Raw genomic sequence first — 17,105 nt, 5'->3', positions numbered from 1 at the left:
AGCAATGCAAAAACTGCAGGTGGAGACATCACCTGTACCTGGCTTTATCACACAGCTTTCAACCTTGCCCCAAGCCTCTCGCACATAGGTAGTACCAAGTCCAACCAGTTGTTTTCAGTAGCCATTTTTTATTACTTTGCTTTACGGTTATTCTTAATCTTTTTATTCTGGGCACATAGTTTCTAATCTCTGATGTCTTGAAATGTGATATTTGCAAGTTTATCAACTTCCTCCTATCTTTTCTAAAAATTTAGGCTACACAGATTCACACCATGCTGCTCAAAGACTTTGTGTCCACTCAGCATTGCTCTAAATTAAGACACTGCAGTTTATTATTCAGAGCTTTTGTCACAAGTCAAACTCCTAATATGATCAGACGGAATTTTATTAAGGAATACCATGTGGGTCTCATGACCCCATTGATCCGAAATATCCATAATCCAGAGCTCCAGCCTCCTTGAACATCATGGTGTAGCCTCATTAAAGGAAGCCTGAGCAGTAATTTTTAAAGACACAGCTCCTGAGCCACAAAATATATATACACACACAAAAATTGCTAGCTTACTCCAGCAAATTCTCCAGAGAAAGGTCCAGAAACAGGCATACCTTACCAGTCTTTTGAGAGGAACCCACCTTCTCCATTGCAGCGCCCGCCACATCTGATCCAAAGTCAACCAGAGGAATGCCTCATCCTCCCTTTGCCTACTGAACTCACAGCTGGGCCCTCAGACAGGCTGCTTCTTTTGAAAAATGAAAATAATTAATCCCTTTCCCCTCCTAACTTATGCACCTTGTGTAAATACCCCTTGACACAACTCCAGATCTTGTAGTCAGGCAATCTCATTCACCACTTTCTTTCTTAATGGGTGCCTGTATATTGAGAAGGAGGAAGGGAGGTTAGGTTAGTAGTATGCCTAAGCATAGTATTCTCGTTGCAAGGCTAGAGAGATTGAGATTTAAATCTGCCCTTTAAGAGAGTAATTGGGAAGATGTAAACATTTTGGGATCTTGAAGTAACTATAGGTTCAAAACTGTGACTGTGACGAGGGGAACTCAGCACTGTGAAAAAAGAAAGTAGCAGAACCAGAACAATACAAAACATTTAGAGGTATTCCCTGCTTCTACAGTATGGTTTAAAGAAGGAGGAAGTGAAGCATGCACAACATGAAATATTAAAAAAAAAAAACAAGGAGGTAGAGGGAAGTTTTACATTTCAAATATTGCAGAAACAGAATGAGTGTGCTTTTCTTTCAGAGAAATATTGGTGTAACATGAGACTACACCACTATCATTCTTTTTTTTAAGATTATCTAAACAGAAAATAGCAGGAATTTTCCAGCAAAATTATTTGGGCATTCATTAGAGTCCTTAAATAAAGAGTATTTAAACCCAGACTGTCAAAACGGCAGTAATCAGCATTGATTACACCTTTGTTTACAAAGCAAAGCATTAAACCCAGGAGACTTTCAGTATCCTGCTGTGTATCTGGTATCTTTAATCTCTCTCTTTTTTAATCTTGTTTCTTGCAGCAATCAAAAATGTGGCTGGTATCCCCATACCCATTAAAAACTGCATTTAAAACTGCTCCTGATTTAAAGCAGATGCAACACCATACTCACAAAATCCAGTTTTGTTAATCTAAAATTCAGACAAATGTTCAAATTTAAGGTTTAATCTACAGATGTGCTGAGGCAATTTCTGGCCTTATAACTTTTTGCATTTAATAATTATATCTGACTATGAAAAAATGGCAACATTCTCAGAAGTGACAAGGTGTTTGTTTCGACCTTTTATTATTTCACAGTGTCTGTTATATAGCAATAGCATGAATGCCATGCGAGCGTGTACTCTTGAAAATAATACTCTACTTAGATTTCAAAAATTTAATTCATTTGCATCTCACTTTCTTCTCACAAGTCAAACTTGAAAGATCTTAATTAACATTTAAATAGGAACTCAATTCCAGGATTTAATCGAGTAGTACTAAGCTTACTTTTCACAGGTAACATGTTTCAGGAAAAATGAAAGTGGACGTGTTGGCACAGGAGCAGATCATAAGCTACGTCAGCTTCTTTTAAACTGAATAGCAAAGCTGAGGCTCACTTTACTTAGAAAGGCATCTGGCTTCCTTGGATCGACAGGTAATCTATTGGGATCTTCCATATAAGCTTTAGACCCATGTAATTTTAATCAGTGTACAAAGAACTCTGCATTAATCTACCCTTCCTCAGTGGAATAATTTTATTTTGTCTTGTCCAAGATCACCTTTGACATCTTTTTTCTAGGAGGCTCTGTTGAAATCTGGGCTATCTAATTTGTCAGTTACCACAGGCATTTATGGTTCAAGCTGGAAAACGAGTGTTAAGCTCACAGAGTGTGGCATTTCAGTACCATTCTGCTTTTGTAGTTTTAAGGGCAGAGGGCAGCTTTCCTTTAGTGACTTTCGAGATAGAAATGGCTTAAAAGTGTCCTTCTCCAACCAACAAAATTGAGCATGGGTGCTATTTCAACACTACATCACAGCAGTGAACCGTTACAGGGGCATCATGTCAACACAGCTTCCTTATCTGGAAAGCCTTCCTGGAGTATATAATCCCAAATCAAGTCTCAAATAGCAATGCCCTGAAAAAGTCCATTAAGATAAACTACTTTTATGTCTTGTTCAGTACCTGAACTACCAATAGCACTTTCAGAATATGATGAAAAAAGAGAAAAAAAAGGATAGAAATAAGGAAAATACAAACTTTAGCAACAAGGGTCATTTCATGAACTATTTAAACCCTAATTCAGAAAGAAAAAAAATTAGCATTGTATCGATTCTAAGTGCTTTTCTGCTAAGGGGGCAGAACATGTGTACTCGATTAGACATATGCAGCATGATACATAACTCAGAGGCACAATATGCTTGTTCATGGGCATAATATGCTTGTTCATGGGCATACGCAGCATAGATTTGTACATGTTGGAATAAAACTTACTCTTTCCCTGAGGCTTCTCTTTAAATCCTCCCCTCTTAGAGGAAAGATGACAGTCCTTCTTGTTATGCTTGGAATTGGTAGTGTAAGTCAAACTCCAAAAAAAAGGGCTATATCACAGGCTAGGTTCTAAACAATATTAATAAAAAGATACAATAAATCTCATTTGGAATCAAAGCTGCATCTCTTAACGCCCACAATTTTTTAAACTGGCCTTGTATTCTGACTGTCAAATCTCAAGTAAAGTAACTGAGATCTCTCCCACTTGTGCTAAAGCCTATTAAACGAAGTTAACAGCAACAGATTTAATGCAAATGTGTATGAGGGAGAAGGTCTGCATGCCTGCTCCCTTATAGTATCCTAGGAGCCTGGATGTTTATCAGGAATCATTACGAGGAGGAGGAAGAATTTGTTCCCATAATCTGTGTACACTCATCCAGTAGCTGTGTCTGTTCATTGCCTTTTTAACTCGTAGAGCTGATTATTAGTGGGCAGTCTTTCTGTATGTGCCAGCAAGCAAACAGATCCAACTACAAGTCTAGATCCAAGCTACCTCCAATTCCTCCTCTATGACTTGATGAAAAGTTCACATCTTTTTCTCCTGCTTTGACAGAACTACAAGTGAGTTTGGGACAATTTTTTCCAAGAAAGGCTGGAACCCTAGCTCTAGTCTTGCCTTCTGAAGGACACAACCTCACCTCGCAGTGTTGTTTCGCTCAACATTTGGCTCCCCTCCAACTAAAAAGGTCAAATGCATATCTCTGAACTCACACACTGGCCATAGAAAACAGACAGAACAATGATCATTCTAGCACCGACCTTTCTGTAGTTTTCAAGATGAAGGATTTACAAGTTAAAACGGAGATGCAGCTTTGAGCCCAGCATCTATGACTCTTTCTGTCACAAGCCTTATGACAGTGCCTAATTTAAAGGTCTAATTCTGGCAGAGACAAGGCATAAGAGGAAAGAGAACATCTCTGCTTTCACTCCTGTTTTTCTGGTGTGCATATACTTAGCGTCAATACTGAAGGCAGAAATGCCTGAAAAAGTGACCTGAGTATTATATAAAGCTAATTAGAAAAGCAGAAAAGCAAACAAGTCAAAAGAACATCAATTTTTGAATTTTTGAATGATGGCAACTCTCAGTAAAAACAGAGGATTGAAGGGCAGCCATCACCTAGAAGACTCACTTTCAAGTAGAAAATGAGTGTGATGAACAGGAAAAAGTTATCAAGCACTGGCAGCTCTGCAGCAGGCAAGACCTTACAGCATGTAGGAGACAGGCATTTTGGTTTGTTCTTACCACAGTACTGCTTAATGTACCACTTATGCAAGTCAGCTTGCTCACATAGGTTCTTTACTGTATGTTTATAACTCATATATAAAGTCACAAGGGCACAAAAACACTAAATGAGTTTTACTTTTATGAATATTGAAACATTCAAAATCATATTGATTATTAAAATTAGCTTTATTGTGAAACAGAAAATACACTTTAGAAAAATAGGTGATTTTTATGCCTGAGAGAATTCTTATGAATCAACTTTTTTGAGAGATGACTGACCTTAGAAAGTCGTTCATTAAGGATAATACCAATTTTAGTTTGAATTTACTTTGTTCCCCTATCTGCTCACCACCTCCTCCTCCTGCTCCCTCTCATATTGCTGTGAGGTTATATTCACTAGAGAACTTCTCCTATTTCAAAGTTACAGGAATTTTAATAAAGCTGCAGTCACTGGGCCAAAATATCTAAATGTCAGCCTTCAATCTCGCTGACCCCCAGCAATTTGCAATATATATTCTGCTCATAGCATGCTACAGAGTAAAAGGCTTACTTTGGTTTGGTAAATTATGCAAGAGAAAGCAAATATTTCCTCTCTATAAATTTTCCACAACAACACAGTTGTAATATGAAATCTGCAAATCAAAGATGCAGGAAAAATCATGCAGCTGTTTGTCAATTGTTTTTACTGTAAAAATACAAGTAATGAAGCTGAAGAATGAAGTTACATTTGAGAGTTTATAAATGAAGTCTTCCAATGGCACACTTACGTCATTGTTATCAACTATTTAAACAAATTATCACTTTAATAAAAAAAAATATTTGTAATTGTCCTTGTCAGGAACAAAATTCAATATGCAGGTGAACAAAGTTGTGGTTTCGATTTACTGCTTTGAAATTATAGGAGAATTCTATTTGACTGAAATAAAACAAAATCTTTTGTGTGCAAATACACTTTTGAGTATTTCCCCAATTTGGTTGATTCTCTTTGAAATCAATGTGTTAAAAAATTTAATGCTCACTTCATAAACTATTATCTTTCTTGTCTTATACTAACAATTTAGCAGATTATTAGAAATATTTATATCTTTAATTTTATAAGGCAGAGAAAGTATCACAGGCACCTACCTAAGCTGATTGGTACGTTGGAACATTTCATTTTGTAAATATGTGGGGGTTTTGGTCTACCGTATGCTAGGTGCCACTTACAGAAACTCTGATGATTCTGGATTAAATCTCTGTAGTGCAGATGATCACAACTCTGGAACTACTGTAACTGTCATTTGTGGCAACTATCTGCTAGGCTTAGACAGATTTAAATCTGATCTATGCCACTGCAATTATGAATGGTATTCGTAAGTTATTTCTTTATTAAGAACCTTTATCCTACAAATAATTTTTTTTTTTAAGTATATGAGAAAAATGTGGTTGGAAATAATATGTTAAATGTTTAAAAAACATTTGAACACCCTTCGCATCCCATCCCAAAAAAAGGCATATCATAAAATGTATTGGATCTGAGCAGTCAACCTGGGAGTATCTTGACATTTCACACCTATAACCATTAAAACTGTTTCCAAAACTCTGTAATGTCAACATTTTTAGAAAGCAACTCTGCCTCAGATTCTAGAAAATTTTTGTAACATTTTTATCTCAACATTACTATGAGAAAGGAAACTAAGCACGTAATACTGGTATTAAAGAAACAAGTAATATACTGAGGGTGACATAAAAGCAGTTTGGTACAGATTATGAAAGATGCAGTGTAGGAAAATAAATGTAATGTTTTCTTAGCATGTGAGAATTAAATCCAGTGCAGTCAATATTGTACTTATTTTGTGACTAGCCAGTACATTAGTGATATGCTAATATAGATGACACACAGCATTATCCAGTCTATTCTTGTAATAGGTGGCCTGTTACCTTTCACGTGGAGAATGGCACTTGAGGAGACAGTGCCGTTCAAATTTTTAGCCCGAACAACATAGAGGCCAGCATCTTTATCACACACCTTCTGAATGAACAAAGCATGCTTTGTCTCCTTTCGTAAAAGCTTTAAGTGATCATCTGCAGTCAGTTTCTGGCCTTTCTTGTACCTGAAGCAGAGAGTCAGTTTTCAAGTCAGATTTATACCACTGTATGACAAGCAGAACTTCGCAAATTCAGACAACCTTCATAACATTACACTGACAATGGGAGACAGAGCTCACTGCTGTGCTCTCATTACTGAGTTTTAAAGTTATATGTAAATATGGATGAATATTTAAACAATTCAAATTGCTGGATAATACATTTTTAATACTAGAAGATGTGCTTCTGACTATGGTTTTCAATGCACAAGTCACAGTTATCTCACTAAAGTATTGGAGAGTAGCATGAAGACCTGGGCCCTCAGCTTTGTGCTGAAACATTTTCGCTAGTAAGGCGTTGAGTCAATCCACATTCAAATCATGAATATGCTCTTAAGATGCATAAGCAATGTACAAACTTTCTGAACTTTTGTCTTCAGTATAAAGAACAGTCAAGGACTTGTTCTTCCAACCCCGCCCACTTAACATTTACTTAGTTCACATCATCAAACAGGACAGAACAAAGCATCAAGAGTTGTTGCATAGAACTGGTGTTATATTCTAACACTTGAGGATCTGTCACCATGTATTGGTATTGACTCCCGATTTACATATTGGAAGTGAGGATAAATTCTGGCTCTTCTTGTCTTGTGATGTTTCAGCATAAGCTATATTTAACCTAACACAAACACAGAAATACTTTTCCACATCTACATCCAATAAAATGTCTACATTAGTACAAAATACATAGTACTGGTGAATTTTTAATTACAAAATCCCACATTTTTTTCTGTTTTCATAAATTTCTAATTTGCAAAATGCTTTCAGTTAAACGTTATTTTTTAAAAGACCATGTATCAACAGTGCATATATTTTTTTAGCTAAATCAATGCTTTCTTATGATAAAATAAAACTGAAAGTACCTCTTGTTTCACCAATAATACTCTTCAAAGTGTAGAATACCGGAATTTAAAACAAAGTATTAAAACAAAGTAACTTTATTGATACCAACACAATTTAGCACCAAGGTTGCAGTGCCCAGTATTTTTCTCAGTGCCACAGAAGAAAATACAGCTTACTAAAAGCTTATAGTTTACCTAATTCTTTACAGGTGTAAAAATAATCTTAGCATTGAAACGTTTCCAATAAGAGGCATATCTAATTTTAATACATTAAAAGAAAGGCCTCCATTATGAAAGTGTAATGGAGGAAGTGGACAAATGGTAAATGAGGTAAAATTTTTGGAAAATATGCCAATGCACAGAGGACTAAAAATCTTGAAATCCTGCCCCTCTCCCAGTCCCTATTCCCTTTGGCAGGGAATTTCTAAAAAGTCATCTTAAAAGATGTTTATATCACAACATCTGTATTTCTCACAAACACAGTATAAAGTAACCTGATTAGACACACAGCAATTCAGGGAGAGATAGATAATGCACACAAACATATAATATAAAAATGGTTCTCTTTGCAAGGGGAGGGGGTTAACCTGTAACCTGTCACCAGTTTTCAACAACCAACTCTCACATATATAAAAATGTGCGTCTCTATGTATGTGCAGTGGCTACATAAATATTCTAGTGTGCGTGCACGTGTATGTGTCTGCCCATCCATATATAGTGCCAAGATCCTGAGAAAATACAGGTGAATTTACTTACAGTTAATCTGGACTGCACACTTGTTTTAAGAAATTATTGAACAAGTGGAATGTCATAATCCATAATATAAAAACCTATATGATGTATTTGCTAAAAAAACATTGGATATGCTTGCAGTAGTTTGATGCTCTCACTATTTATAAAATTAAGTGCAGGGAGATTATTTCAAGTAGGTTAACTGTCAAAAGCAATTTTGAAGGTGAGAATCATGCAGAAGTGTGAAGTAGAAAGGATACAAACCATTTATTCTAGTCTATAGATGAATTAATTTGGTTATAAGTGGTTCAAGCTGTCTTGCTAATAGGTATATTTACTTCTTCTCATTATAAGCTACCCACCATGTCAGTGTAGGCTCTGGGAATCCTGTTACTTCTACTTCCAAAGTTACCGGAGAACCTTCCAGGACGGTTTTGTTAGACAGAAGCTGGGAGAAGTTAGGCGCCTGTCCAGTTAGGCTGGCCATGCTGTTCTTTTCTGATGAACTTTTAATCTCTTCTCGGGTGACCATCTGCCTCTGACAGCTTCTGGTGGCGTCTGATTGAAACACAAAACCTGAGAATGCATCAGGCAAAGCATGCAGCCTATCCTGGGTTTTAGTACGATTATTCAAGTCATGCAATTGTTCTGGTGTTTCTGCCATGCTTTTATGAAGTTCAAGGTGTTGCAAATGTGTTTTGCATACTTCACTCATCATGCTATATACTGGTTTGGCATTTATAGTGCAGGAAGCAGTGCTAGCTTCAGGTATTTCTTGTAAGCAACAAGTCAAAGGAGATACAGCTCTGACTTCTGGACCAGAATCTGTTGAAGAGATACAAAACTTCTCAAACTGATCTGATGGGCTTTCCATTCTATTATTTGTAGCATCAGCATAAGCAGAATTTGTTAAGAGATCAGACGCTTCCATCACTTTTTTAATAGTAGTGGTTTTCTGCATTTGCAAGCTATAGGAACTGACATGCAGACTATGAGAACTAGAACAGCACTGCTCTTCTAGCTCTGTTTCAGAATGTAAGAGGTTGGATTCTGGTGTCTCAGAAAGCGGTGGCAAAGAGATATCATCAGGTGATATACACTCATATTCATCTCCGGAGGGTATTTCTTCTGCCAAGAATTCAGTCTGTAAACTATCCTCTTTGGCTGAAGATGACAGCTCTGTATCCTGTGAAACAAGATCCTCACCAGCTGGACAGATAATTGGAGCATCAGCCAATTTATTCCTCTCCTTAAATTAGGAGGGGAAAGAAGAGCAGGAAAAGAAGAAGAAAAAGAGAGAGAGAGAGAGAATGAGGTACAATTCTATGCATCCCCTTTCCATGCAGAAGCTAGCAACAATATTTGAAATATTTCTGTTAATTAAGCTTAATGTATTCTGAGAAGCAGAAGGAAATACATGGAAAAGGATAATTCCTCAGAAAACTTTGCAGCAGCTAACTGGAATTTCAAACTGTTTGGATAGATTATAGCAAATATTATTATAATTATATATAAGCATTTATTATAACAGTAACAATAAAAGCAAAAGTACCTCTTTCTATAAGCAAAAGTCAACTTGTGTATTTCTTGTATGTGCTGTTTATATGAGCATTTGCAAGGGGAAGGTGGAGGAGGAGGCGGCCTAACTACATCGAAATGGGAAACAGTTACATAGCAATAAAAATATATTGACAGCCAAGTTACTGGACTGTGAGAGTCACCAGTCATGTTCAAGATTTACAGAACTAAACTAACATCTTTAAGATATTTTCCAAGCATTTTATATTTCCCTCATCTTTTGCTAGCTGTTTCAATATCTTTTCCAAACATTAACATAACAATGTTAAAATTATTTTTCTATTATCTTGGATATAGAGTAAAAAAAAATCCCTCTCATCATCTTTCAAAAATAATTGAATGTGCGACGAGTGCATTAATTTCAATCACAAAGCACCAAAGACATTATCTGATTTATTAACCACTTCTCTTCCTCTTGATTTTTTTATATAAATGTGTGATCACCTATTCAGGCTTATTTAATTTATGCCAGTGCTCTCAGCAAAGGTGTTAATAATGCTTTCTTATGCTCTTCTCTCATTGTGGAGTTCTATACAAAAATATGTGATCTACTAAGCAATGTTTCTATCACCTATAAGGTGTCACTCAGAACAATCGGGTGATACACTGGATGCCATTACTTTCCAAACCAGGTCTCTCTGTCAGTACCCAGTACAAAACTGCAGCAACACATCCATTTTGGCTTTCTTTTTGCTTTATTACTCTAAACATAACCTAATCATTAGTGTGCAAAATTAACAAAACAGAAGTAGAAAGAAGTAAAAGAACCTCACATGTGCCCTGGTCCTGCAGACACAGTAGTTTTCATGCAGATTTTTTTCCAAGTGAATAATTTTGTTATTTCAAAGCCATGTGATTCATGCGAGGTCCATGAATGAATGACTGGAAGGAAGTCAGGATTTTGCTGTGTCTGTTTTACTAAATAATTCAATTCAGTTGAAGTTCAAGTTTGGGTATTAAATGTGTTTTCCACAAGCATCCCCTGATGAACTCTGACCCCCAAAGTGTCTTCCAGTATGAATCTATCATGGATATAAACATGATAAATTAAAACTGACTTTCCAGTTTGGTGAAATGTGTCAATTTCTCCCCTTTCTAATTACTCAGAAAATAATAAATACTGAGTTCATTCTTCCTCTGTATGTATTCAATTTTTTTATTGCAGTTCTAACTAATTGTAAACTATTTCTAAGAAATTGTTATTTTTAGAGATTAATTTCAATATATTTTTCTAGTTTGCAAATTTGACTGTCACTCAGGTCTTCTAACCTTATCAGCATTGTTCTAAGTAACTCTCAGTTTTAAGCCTGACCAAGTTTGCAAGTCTTTCTAAAATAAAGCTTTAACAGGCACTTCAGTAGCACATTCTGGCTGTTTTGGTCTGACTTACACTAAAAAAATTTGATAAACCAAACCTGAATAAATATTAAGAAGTTGAAAAATTGTTTAGAAGGTTAAATTCTGAGCAGGTATATTTAAAAAACATAGGTCAGAATTTCGGAATAGCCAGTCTCTACTGTCTGAATGAAATCGATGGTCCACATTCATTCCGTCTATTTAGGAGTCTACGCACATATGCACCCAGTGGCATATGTTTGGGTAAGTATGGGAAGGCCATGACAATGTAGGAATTTTTGACTGACTAATCTGGGATCTTAGTGCAGGGATGTGCTGTCAGTTTCATGGTCATCTCATCCAGAGATCACAGAATTGAACAGTTATTTCAGACATTGCTGGAAAATGACCCTTGGGAAAATGCTAGGGAACAGAACAACAGGTGGGCAGTGAGCGAGCAAGCTGTCAGAGAGGCTTTGGCAGCATGAGGACTTTCAATTCTGGTGTGCCACCTGGGATCAAAGAAGCATGAGGATGAACATGCCATGAGATGGTTTAGGCTACTTTTTAGAGTGTGATATTTATTATTGAAGTAAATTAATACTGCAAAATTAGTTTGCAGAAGTATAAACAAAAATTAGAGATTGTTGGACCACTACATGAGGAGCTGGGGATGGGCCAGGTCTTTCCTTGGAAAGGACAGAAATGGAAGACAGAAAAGCTCTAGTGACAAGAACTTGCTACTTCTTTAAGTGAAGTAGAGAGCGATGAAAAGGGTGGAGACATCATAGCTGCCATACTTCACATCTGGTATTTGCTGTTTTCCATATCCTTGACTTCTCCCCTTGGCAGCTGAGGCACAGTGGTGCCTAGCTGTGGCCTAGCAAAATAAGAAACGAGACTATGGATATCTGCTGGGTGAGGTGATTCTCCTGAGGGTGCCTCTTTGGAACAGTCACAAAATTTTGAGTGAAATCTGAGCTCCAAGTCAATGAAGAAACTCCCATTGACTTAAGCCCCAAATTGATTGGGTTTAATTTTAACTCATCAGCTGATTACAGGACATTCTGTATTGAACTGAAGGGAATGTTAAATTTAGTTGAATTTCTACAAAATGCCACAATTTAATGTCTTGTAATATTGGTCTATGCTACAGCTTGCAAAATGGAAATTTTAGAGCTTTAAATCAATTACCAATGTACCCTACCTTTCTAAAGACTTAATTATATTACCACTCACTCTAATTTACCAGAATATTTCACATAGTAAATTATTTACATTTACATCCAGGATCCCAAGATTTTAAAAACGTTCTTTAAGCTAAGAGAATCAATCTCATAAAATGTAGGTCTGGTTTTGTATTGCCTGTATTTCTAAGATTACATTTATTCATTGACAATTTGGAACTTTTCATATTCATTTACAGTATATCCATGAATAAAACATGTTTGTCTGGTAGGATTTTTATAATTTTAAACACATACTCAGTATTTCACCATCTAATTTCCTTTTGTGCATTGTCCTCAACATGCAATCCATACTTTGGAACCTATTTATGATCTCTGCTGCATGGAATTTTGGCAATCGAAATGTAACTTAAGTGTTTTGAAGTGAGGGTGAAGATGACTATTTGATTCTGAGTTCTGTTATTTATTTGATGTATAGTGTCATATCAACAGTACAGCAGATTATATGCGACATGATGTCACACTGAACTGCTGACAGCTTTAGTTGTGTTCCATCACGTTTCTGCCATGACTGCTTTCCTGTTATTCACACTGTTGCAAAAGTAAAGCAATTCTAGGCTTGTTTTGCATTGGATTTTTGTAATGCTATAAATGAGAAGACAATCAAAGCCCACCAATCTATAACAATATCCCTCACTTTTGAGAAACAATGAATTGAGAAGGAAAACTCCTTTAAGAGTACACTACAATGCCCATCAACTTGATTTAAAAAAAAAATAAAATCAACATAAACAGCAGGTACCTGTTTAGTGTTGGTAGGAGACAGAGTATTGTTTCTCTTCTCAGTAATGCTTTCTGAATTTTTAAGCAATTTACTTGATGCCATCTGAAAGAAAAATGTTTAAAAAACAATTTTTTTATTCCTTATAAAGACCTTAATGATTCAACAAAGCGTCATAATTTCCACTGTTACTTAGTTCAAATTCTGAGCAATGAGGCTTATCTGATAGCATATTACTTATAAATCAAATACTTTCATACTTGCCTTTAGGGGTTATATGAATATTAGGGCTCTGAGAAATACTAACAGCAGTCTCCTCTTATTACTTCCTACATTTCTTGAAGTCTTATTATAAAGGAGAGAGCAGAATGTGTTCTCCCTTGAGGACAGACAAATGGTCGCAAAGAGGATGTCTGCGTTAAGAATACTGTGGCAATAGGACCAAAGGAAAATTGGTAAAAGATTATGAAAATAATATTATTTTAGAAAAGAAAAAGTGATATATAGGTAACTAAAAAGAAAGCTAAAAAAGTAAAATAGGGAAGAAATGTGGATTCAATAGAAGGCAAAGGGGTAACTAAAAAAAAATTGAAAGGGAAATGACCAAGACTACACTGATAACATCCATCTTAAGGGAGGCTTCAAGACTGAAAAGCAAGGAACATTCCAGTCTTGTGAAGTCACAAAGCCTTTTAAGAAACAAAGTTTAGTTAAAAAACATGAAATCTAACTAACCTGCTGCTTTTGTTCCTCTGCTTTGTCTTTAAAAACAACCTCACATACTTCTTGACCATTTCTTTCTTCTTTTCGAACAGTGACCAACTCTACAGAAAACTCATCTTTCTGTTAGGTGAAAAGAAAATCAAGTTTATACACAATAGAAGGTAGCAATTGTTAGTTACACACTGACTTATGCTCTGTACAACAAAGTAGAAAAAATAAAGTGAAATCTTATCTAATATCTGTCATCAGCACAGGTATAAAGTGCTTATGGCAAAAATACACAGCAAAGCCCAGTTCATTCATTCCTGGAGAAGTGAAGACAACATTTTTCAAAGCTGAGGAGTTCTTCTGGAGTCAGGGAGATTACAGGACACCAAAGACTGAAGAACTCAAGTGGTTGGTCAAGAATCTGAGGAATATTAACCAATTTGTATCCAGCATAAGTAAGCAAAAATAAAGGATGAAGAAAGTGACACTATTAGGAAAAAAAGCGGATGAACAATAGATCCAGGAAAAAAAAAACAGGTTTTCAAGGAAAACTGTTCTAGGGAGCAAAGAAACATTTGTGAGTCTCTAGAATGTTCAAATTTGTCTAAAAGGTGGAAAGGGGAGAATGTGTTCTAAGCATAAAACATAACCAGGCAGAATTTGCCTTTGTTCTTGTTTTCCTTCCTCCTTCAACTTCCTGTCTGGACAGTCCATAACTACTCAATGTAGTTAACTGTACTTTAGATCAGCTACTTTTACTATTCTTTTTGGCTGATATTTATTTATAGCTTTAGCTTCAAAGACTGCAGAACTGGTTACAAAGTACGTACTTAACAGAAATTTGCACAACCATACTGTATTTTATGAAGACTTCATGAATCCTTTACAATTGTCATGGAAGAAATCTGCAGATTTCCAAGAACACCACAGTGGCACAATGTAAACCAAAACCAAAGTCTTATAGTTACAGTTTTGTGTATTTCACATCTTTAGCTGTTCAGCCAAAAGTTACAGTCCCAAAACATTCTTTTAAGTGCTGCAGTAGTAATTTTCCCTTCTAGTATTAATCAAGTGAAAAATTCTGTGTAATCTGTTCAATCTGTTTTTTTCTGAAGAAAAAATAGTCTTGAATTTTGACATTGACTATTGAGATATTCTGGAAAAGTCCAATAAGAATGCTAGTTTTAAAATCTCAGAATATTACATATTATAAAAAAATAACAACTTTAATTTGAAAAAAGTTGCAAAACTACATTCTATTGCAGAAAATTCATTTTTTTGCAATATTCCTTTTGAAGGACTTTCTTTAAAGAATTATCTCAATTAAAGGTTAAAGTAATCAGTAAATTATGTATGAATGGATCTGTATGGAAAAAAATGTTCTCCTAAAAACTCTGTTAAAGAAAGGTAACTTTACCATTAGCAAAATTAGTCAAAGTAAAATATTACAAATATTTTCAAATTTCACTTGTCTTGAAAAGATTCATATTATGTTGAACTAGCAAAAAAGATCAAAGGTTCAAGCCCTGTTCTGACAGAACCTGGGGCTACTGTCCTCCACACAATAGCATTTATGGAACACATGGATTGGGAGAAGAACTTGAAATATCTAATTGGCGTTTATATTGAAGTTTCTTTATGGTCACAGTGTAAGGCAAAACCTTCTTTCCATTCACCTAGTGACTTTTGGAACTCATTTTGGCTTCTCTTACTGCTTTTAAGTATATTAACAGATGATTTGAGTGTTCATCAGTTTTTAATAGCGTAATTCCATCAAAGATGTGAAACAACGTTCAACATCAACAAAAGCAGGCTATTTAAGCATCTTAACTCTTCCAACTTCCCAGAATTAACTCATCAGCTATTGCTGAATGTTGGAGATTTTTGATTACTTTGAGAGTGGGTGATGGAGTAGACCCAGTCTTTATTACAGAAATCTAGCCCTCAGCTGTCTTCTGTAAGTCATCCTCAGTTGATATGTTATACTTAATCACACTCTAAAGAAGCTTATCAGAATATGAAACTAAAAATGTTGTTCTTTTTAATATTTATGTTATAAATAATGCTTTTCTGATTTAAATCACTTTGGTTTTAACACAACTTGGTTTTTGGGATGATTTTTCCAATAGAGAGCCAAGCTGATTGGCATTTTATAGATCCAGCAGTTATCTATATTACAGTACCAAGGGAAGAAGAAATATGAAAAAAGTATTTGTCTAGATACTCAAAGAAATTGTGACATTTTCCCCTAAAGGTTACTTGAAAGCAGTAACAGTTCTGAAAGAAATTGAGAAAAAGAAACCGAAGAGGAATGGTTTAGTGCACAAACAAGTAGCACCCCATTGATTCATTTCAATCATTACCTAAGGTATGTAAAAGTGAACAATTAAGAAATGCTTCATAATACCATAGATGACCCTCAGGTTAAAAGTACTGATTCAGACACTAAGTCTGATTAAGTTGATGCAGATGCAATACATTCTCCAGATTAAAATAAATAAATAAATACCTTAATCTCCTTCAGTTCTCTCAGAGATCTACACAACTCATCAACAGAATTTATTGTTTCTTTGTACTTTGATACGGCTTTTTCAACATACTTTTCTCCTTCTTCAATACCTGCAAAGGTGGTAAAACAACATGAAAGCAGAACAGAATGCCTCAGATGCATAACAATCAAGGTACCTTGTAAACCAAATATACTATAATAATCACATTTTTCTGTGTTTCATTTTGCTGAAGGAGTTCTGTGATTCTCGGCAATGTGCTTTCCTATCTCTTACTAGCTTACTTGAGGAGGGCCCTCATAGACGCTGCAAGTCTTCTGCTAGGCTTCTCCTTGAACAAAATTACTTCTATCTTGTTAGTGATACTGCTTTAAAAGATGCTGTCTTCGTAAAGTGTCTCCTAAACTAGTTGCCTTATTACAGAGCTAGGAGGCATTTGGATCCCTGTTACAAGAAATACAAAACAAAGGCAAGATGAAGAAACTTCTTCCCATATAAGTAATGGCTTAAAAAACAGAAAGCAGCTTCTTTCTCCCAGTGCTCCTAATCAGTTGGTGTCAAGAATCCATTCTTTGAGCTCCTTTCCTACAGACGAACGTTTAAAATATTGAGAAGGTTAAAAGAAAAGAAGAGAGAAGAAAAAAAAAAAAGCAATCTGTGCTCTCTAAATAGTCTTTTCAACACTAAATTAGAAGAATTTAAAAGCACAGTTTGTTGAAATTTTTTCATATTTACTACTTGAATTGATAGGCTACACAGTATCCTTGCACATTTGGATAGTCACCATATCTTTGGATAAAATAACTTCAACATGTACATAAACATTATGAGTAGGAGAAAAAAAGCAAAACATGAAGTTCGTTGACCTTCATTCTTTTTGGTCAACAATATTCCAAATCAATACAGTTGCAAATACAATATTTACATAACAATTTACATTTTTTGCTAATAAAATGCTTAAGTTGGCAATCAAATACCACTAGTTATTCACAGTGTTAATGTAAAAAATTCACTCAGCACTGAGGTATATCACTGTAATGTACTTT

At 35.4% G+C, this 17,105-nt stretch overlaps 1 protein-coding gene across 1 annotated transcript in view; it reads right to left on the bottom strand.

The window, feature by feature from the left end:
• Positions 1-17,105, bottom strand: part of CCDC141 (coiled-coil domain containing 141) — a 106,094-nt gene that overhangs the window by 5,586 nt on the left and 83,403 nt on the right. Inside the window, exons 22-26 of the mRNA XM_086615889.1 lie at positions 16,062-16,171; positions 13,577-13,684; positions 12,863-12,946; positions 8,323-9,209; positions 6,181-6,353 (exon numbers count right to left, since the gene is read on the bottom strand). Coding sequence (XP_086472015.1) covers positions 6,181-6,353; positions 8,323-9,209; positions 12,863-12,946; positions 13,577-13,684; positions 16,062-16,171 — 1,362 coding nt within the window. The remainder of the gene's footprint in view (positions 1-6,180; positions 6,354-8,322; positions 9,210-12,862; positions 12,947-13,576; positions 13,685-16,061; positions 16,172-17,105) is intronic.

Source organism: Tauraco erythrolophus, chromosome 8 (genome assembly GCF_009769465.1).
Source record: "Tauraco erythrolophus isolate bTauEry1 chromosome 8, bTauEry1.pri, whole genome shotgun sequence".
Classification (NCBI taxonomy): Eukaryota; Metazoa; Chordata; class Aves; order Musophagiformes; family Musophagidae; genus Tauraco; species Tauraco erythrolophus.
This window is presented reverse-complemented; position numbering and strand designations above follow the sequence as displayed.